This window comes from Cannabis sativa, chromosome 6 (assembly GCF_029168945.1).
Source record: "Cannabis sativa cultivar Pink pepper isolate KNU-18-1 chromosome 6, ASM2916894v1, whole genome shotgun sequence".
In the NCBI taxonomy this organism is placed as follows: Eukaryota; Viridiplantae; Streptophyta; class Magnoliopsida; order Rosales; family Cannabaceae; genus Cannabis; species Cannabis sativa.
Genome location: NC_083606.1, coordinates 62,043,177 through 62,049,832, shown reverse-complemented (window position 1 = coordinate 62,049,832; position 6,656 = coordinate 62,043,177). Strand labels below are relative to the sequence as shown.

The following is a 6,656-nucleotide window of genomic DNA, read 5'->3' as shown; positions in this document are numbered from 1 at the left end:
ATCTAATGCAACTTCAAGCTAATATCAAATATTATGGGAAAAAACAATTAAAAGACATTAAATAAGGAAAAGAAATTAAAGAAAACCTTTTTTATTATTTGGAATACAAAATTAGTGGAAGATTCAGTTAAAAAAAATTCCTAAAATATCATATTGGGCCTTTTTAATTTGTGGACCCTGTGCATTAGCACTCCTTGTACTGGTAAATGGCCGGCCATGATGGTAAGCCTTTAAAAATGGCAGCAATATGTTCTTTTACAGAAACTTTGTGTTCAATAAGTCCTAGACGATCAACAAGAGTTTTCATGCGAAACAAATATTCATTTGTGGACAGAAAACCTTTTATTGAGGTTTTGCAATTGAGTACGTAAAAATAAATCTTGCCAGAGGTTTGAGTGACAAAGTATACCGCTAATGTTTTCCTGACTTGAGCAGAAGTATCAATGCCAACAATCCTAGTGAGAATTCCATCAGACATGAAAGAGAGAAGCCAGAAGTATAGAAGCTGATCTTAAACTTCCCACTCAATGAAATGAGGATTGGTTTGACCAAGAACTTCATCTTCTTGAGTAAGAAATTTGTGCGGAGGACAAAACGAGTCTAGATTTCATCTTGAAGTCGATATCCTTGAATCATAGACTGAACTTGAGGGTGCCAGAGAAGGAAATTATTGTCATCAAGTTCAATAAAAACTTTGTGAGAAAAGACAACATGATTGAAGCTTTGAGCAGGTGCAGCCATCGAAACCACTCAATGAAAAGAGATAAAAGAACAACGAACAGAGAAACAAGATTGCAAAAGTAAAGAGAAAGAGAAAAAAAAAGTCACTCAGATACTATGTTAAGAGAAAAGATTGAAAGAAATGAAGTGATAAAAGTCTAATTTCATTACTAAATTGAAATAAAGCAATACCTCAATATATACAAGGTATAAACAATTAGAGCAAAGCTAACAAACTAAATACATATGTACAATAGTAACACAATCCTAACTAATACTTAACAGAGAAGCTTAGCTAACAGAAGCACCTTTATGGACATGAAAAATAATATTATAATTTTTTTTTCAAGGATAATATAATATTATAAAATATTGGCCGGTTTGATCGATGTAAAAAAAGTTCATGGACGAGCATTACATGACCTCCGTTTGTTGCTCCTAGACGTGATATCTTCTTGTTTGGAGTGTGGCCGTCTACCAACTTAGATACTACTTAAATGTGTGTATATATATATATATAAATATATAAATACATGTAAAACTTATAAACGCAAAAGATTTGTATGAAATCTCTTTGTCCATTTTTTGTTTGGCAAATATCTAATTAGAATAGTTTATTGATCTTGTTATAGCCTTAGGTATAAATAAAAACACATGAATAAGAATATAAATATATAAGAATAAAAATGTAGTGAATTTGAAATGCATATATAAAAAATAAATAAAATGTAATAGCTATACACCAAAATAGTAGAAAGGGTCATTACATTAAATTATAATGACAATTCAATACATACAACAAAAAGTAATAAAATCAAATGAATTTAATTCTTTTTTAATTTCATTTCATTTTATTACATCAACTAAAAACATCCTAATGAATCCCTGTTGATCAATCTATAGAGTGGTGCAATTATAATTTATATAGTATACAATATTATTATAGATTTTTTTAAGTATATTAAATATGATTTCATTATATATATATTTGTTTTTCTACTTAAACATTGTAATATTTGTTGAAACCTTGAAAAATTATTTAATATATTATTTCTTCAAAGATAAAACCATTACCGAACATTAATTCCCTCGTCAAATCATTTCTTTGCAAACAAGAAAATTGGAAACAATATCAAATTAAATAAATTAAACAATATAACATTGTGTGACCAATCAATAGAAAAATGAACCCGAAATCAATTGATATCCACAACCAAACCAATGGAATGGAGCCATATATGTCTTGAAAATAAACAATTTTAAGAGAAGAACCTATTCAATAATTATACTGATTCCCACAACAGAGAAAGCTGGAATTAAAAATAAATATTAATTTTCATCTTTGTTTGATTTTCATTTTTTGTTGAGATCTCCTTCATGCAATGGTTATGATATTATTATTTGATAGTTGCAGCTGGTACATCAGCTACTGGTGAGGCAGGCTCAATTGCTTTGTTGTTGTTATTAGTCTTTTCCTCATCCACCTTCACTTCCTCAACATTATATTTCTCTTCTTTTTCTTCTGATGATACTTCAATTTCTACTTTCTTCTCACTTACATCAACATGATCAGCTCCCTTTTCATCTTTCTCTCTCTTCTGTCAACATATATAAATACAGTAATTAATTAATAATTAATGTGATAAAATTAATATTATGCAATTACGGTTTTTGTTTTAGAAAGAATTCATAAATTTAGAAAACAATTTTCATAATGATAATAAAAACATCAATGTGGCAGTGAATAGAAATGCTCGATTATTTTTTAAATTTTGTATTTTCATTTTCATGGAAAATTTCTCAAATTTTAATTATAAATTTATCCTATATAATTAAGGAATTATTTCACAAAAACATTAAAAAAAAAAACAAAAAAAAATTACAAAAGTACAATTTCACAATATTTTTATGATTTTTTTTTTATTTTATTTAAAGAATATATGTTCTTTTTATATTGTTATCTGTATGTTATTTTTTGTTGTTATTTATTGTTATTTAGATATTATTTTTATGTTAGTTTATTTAGTATTCTTGTTATTTTGTTATATTTTATATGAAAAATTGTAAAAATATAAAAAAAAAAATCTTTAAACATAAAAATGTAATATTTTTACAAATAGTGTAATTAACTAGGGTTTCATGGACACACAAATATAGCATTTTATTTTTGCTAAATAAATATAACATTTGTAGAAACATATAAAATATACACAAATAATTCAGAAAAATAATTAATTTACCTCATCATCAAATGAAGCCTGAAAAGATTGAGGATTTTTCTCATCATCAAGAGCAGGCTTATTAGTCTGATTATCATCTCCATCGCCATTCTCAGAATTGTCCTTCTTCTCAGCATTGAAGTTATCATCAGTAGTAATAGTTTTCTCTTCTTCTTCTTCTTCTACCTTTGTAACCTTTTCTTGATCATTATCATTGTCTATCTTCAACAAATCTTCCTTGTGTAACTCCGGTGCCGGAACGGGGGCATCGGCTTCATCTCCCTTTGTCTTTGGAAAACTTCCACAATTACCCATGTTGAGTAATAGAGCTACTGTTTGTTTCCCGAGAAAATATTATATATAAGAAAAAGAAGAGAATGACCCTCTTATTCTTTCTTTCCCCTCTTTTTCAATGTTAGAGAGAGAAAGGTTGAATAAAAGAAGATCGCCAAGACAAGAAAGAAAAATTATTATTATTATTGTTTGGTGTTGTGAGGTAGTTTGTGCTAGGGTTATGTACCCCTTTATATAGGGTTTATTAAGGCACTTGATTCTATATATATATTCTTATATTTGCGGACGGCGTAGAATTTTTCAAGGATCAAGAAAGTTGTCAAATTCATATTTACTATATATATATATGTACTAATTTACAAATAAATAATAATATTAGAGATTTATTGTGGAAAACATAGTTGTAGTAACAGTTGGGTCATTGTCAATCACAGGCTGTTTAATGATAATTATCATTTTTTTTAGTGTATTTTTTTTAATAAGAATTCATTTTAAAACATTTGAATGTGTATTATTCATTTTATATTAATCTCAATTATTGCATCAAAGAAAAGGAATGTAATTGCAAAACAAATTAAATCACAATATCTCTTGTGGGCCTCTTTAGATGTGGAAAAGTGGAAAATAGAGTAATGTACTCATCTAATTTTTTTTTTTATTATTATTATTTAAAATAGTTTACCAATAATATTTTTTATTATTATTTTATAAGAAAACGGAAACTATTCTTATAAGTTAATAATTACCTAATTTGCTAATTTTATTTTGGCAAACAAGAAAATATATAAAATTGGAAACTTAAAATTAATCTTGAATTGATTGCAATATAAATGTATAATTAGTAATCTTTATACTGTACATGTACGTATCCGATCGGGTTTTATCAACTTTTCAAAATATGTTTAGCATAGTCGCTTGATATAATATAAATATAAACATATATAGAAAAATTGTTCACTAGTAATTTCACTAGTCATGACAAAGTATATTTAAGAAAAGAATTATTATTATATTAAAAAAATAATAAGAGTTTTTTTATTAGTACTTTTTTTAAAAAAAATAAATAAATAATAAAAATTGAAATCAAAATTAATTTGTTAGAATAATTACTTAAATATTTTTATATTTTGAGTGAAAAATTTAAGTATTACTAATAGATAAAAAATTTTTTAGGGGAAAGATGCCCTTAAGAGAAGATAAGGTAAGCAAGATTACAAGAGTCATCTTCAATCCAAATTGAAGCTTCATCTAACCCCAAAGCCAATTTTGCTAATTTGTGTATTAGCAGAGCGCTTAACATGAGTGATTGAAGCATTGGAAAAGTAAGATAAAGCGGACTTAGATCTTCGAATAGAGAGAGGTCCTCTTTGGTGGCAGCTAGAGCATCTATGATAGCTTTGCAATCGGTTTCAACCTAGTGAATACAAAAGCTCTCTTCTATGCACCAGCGAAGAGAATTGAGGAGGAATTTTGCTTCGAGAATTGCAGCATCTCCACCTCCTGTATGAGGAAAAGCTACTGCAGCGACCACTCCTCCTTCACTATTGTGGATGATTCCACAATTGCTAGTTGTAAGGTGGTTCTTCGAGGATGTTGTATCTGTATTGAGCTTGAGGAGGCCTTGTGGAGGAAGTGTCCAAATGGTCGTGGCAACAGACTTGGCAACAGGATGTGGCGCATTATGTGTAGCAACTATTGCTTTATACTTGGCCAAGTAGCTTTTCGCGAGGTTAAGGATAGCATGAGCTTGATCCGTTGTTTGAATTTTAATCTCCTTGTTCTGTTATACCAAACAAACTAATCAATTCAAAGAAAAATCTCTACCTCTTCTTTCCTCATAATAGTAAAAATATTAAAAATAATGTCATGAAAAGAAACAGTGTTTGAAAGAGATATATAAGGGTAGAAAATTATACATTTCCATACACTTCTAACTCTCTTGCAAAAGAACACGGCGTGAGAAACTGATTTTGCATCTTGACCACAGCGGGCACACAAGGTGGATTGGCTTATTTTCTTATGGGCAAGGTTCTTGTGTATTGGTAAGGTTGATGTTGAAGCTCTATACACAATGTGTTTTAGCTTAGGGATAACACTAGTTGAGACGGCTGATATCCCAAGTCTTAGGGACAAGATTTTTTTGGCAGACACGAATGCAAGAGGGAATCCAACAATCGTGAGTTTGGGGATGTGTTCTGTCCATTGCCAATTTTAGAGTAAGACATTTATGCAGTAATTCTTTTCCCCAATAAATGTTACGCCAAAAAAAAAAGAAGGGGAGTGGCCAAGAGAACAGTTGGTGAAAGAGGTTCGATGGTTGTATCTGGCTGCAAAGACTCTAGCTATAATGGAGTTTGGATGCTTAAGTATTCGCCAAGCTTGCTTAGCAAGCATAGCTTGGTCAAAGTGAACTAATGATCGAAAGCCTAAACTTCCTTCCTTTTTTGACTTAGAAAGTTTTTGCCAGCTTTGCCAGTGGACCTTGGGTCTATTGTTCGCATTGAAACCCCACCACAAGTTAGCCATGATAGACTGGGAATGGCAAGTGGCAATCGGGATATGGAAGCAAGCCATTGTGTAAGTAGGAATCGCTTGGATGAATGATTTGAGAAAAATCTCTTTGCCACCTTTAGAAAAAATCGTATGCTTCCAATTATTGAGGTGACTCCAAACCTTATCTTTGAGATATTGGAAGACTTGCTTCTTAGTTCTTAGAGCGGCCAAAATGTTGAGGAAGTCCCAGGTACTTCTCGAAGGAGGCTCTGACAATGATGCCCATGTAATCAAAAATTAGGTTTTGATCTCTGAGGGTCGTGTTTGGGGAGAAGTAGAGGGATGATTTTTGAAGGTTTACTTGTTGTTGTTGGGTTTTGTGCCCTAAATAAAATCTATTTCAATATAATCAGATTACTAGTTAATAAAGATCAGAAATAACATTTTATGTTGCATGGTTCACATGATTTATTTCATGATTATTGTTTAATGTATAAATTCTATTAAGTCCGGAGCATATTTATTTGTACATGATTATAGTGTTGTCAGCACAGTGGAATATAATCATATTTATATGTTCGAAAGTTTTAATTCCCAGATTTTTCAATTCACAGGATTTAGGCTGACATGGTAATCAGCGATAGGTATTCTTACACCTTGGATAAATATTATGCCCTTTCCACGGCATTGGTAAAGTTTACCAGTATCGGATGTATGGAGTATACATTGGATGGGACCGGTATTGAACTTTAATTAGATATGTTAAATTTACAGTAATATCTATTCAATTCAATATCACCTAGTTGATCCTAGATCAAATGATCTTAATCCTGACATGGTTAGATTTGATCTCAAGAGTATTATACAATTTCTTTGATTTGTTAGTTAAGCCTACTTTCGAGTCAGGGTGATGCATACATTTTGGAACAT

General features: G+C 30.1%; 1 protein-coding gene across 2 annotated transcripts; it reads right to left on the bottom strand.

Annotated features, from left to right (window-relative positions):
• Positions 1-1,840: 1,840 nt before the first annotated feature.
• On the bottom strand, positions 1,841-3,487 carry LOC115694714 (nuclear polyadenylated RNA-binding protein 3-like). Of its 2 annotated transcripts, none has more exons than XM_030621804.2 (2): positions 2,961-3,487; positions 1,841-2,315 (listed from the first exon to the last, which is right to left on the bottom strand). In XM_030621804.2, the coding sequence occupies exons 1-2, from the start codon at positions 3,252-3,254 to the stop codon at positions 2,118-2,120; spliced, it is 492 nt and encodes a 163-aa protein (XP_030477664.1). In that variant the 5' UTR covers positions 3,255-3,487; the 3' UTR covers positions 1,841-2,117. The 2 variants fall into 2 exon arrangements, with proteins under 2 accessions (XP_030477664.1, XP_030477663.1); XM_030621803.2 differs by having other exon boundaries at positions 1,841-2,318; positions 2,961-3,465.
• Between the last annotated feature and the right edge of the window lie 3,169 nt (positions 3,488-6,656).

What these genes read in the sequence shown, in the direction of transcription:
- LOC115694714 (XM_030621803.2), bottom strand. Translation starts at nt 3,254, where the DNA reads ATGGGTAATTGTGGAAGTTTTCCAAAGACAAAGGGAGATGAAGCCGAT. An exon ending in AGGCTTCATTTGATGATGAG is followed by an intron (nt 2,319 to 2,960) that starts GTAAATTAATTA and finishes ATATGTTGACAG; the next exon opens with AAGAGAGAGAAAGATGAAAA.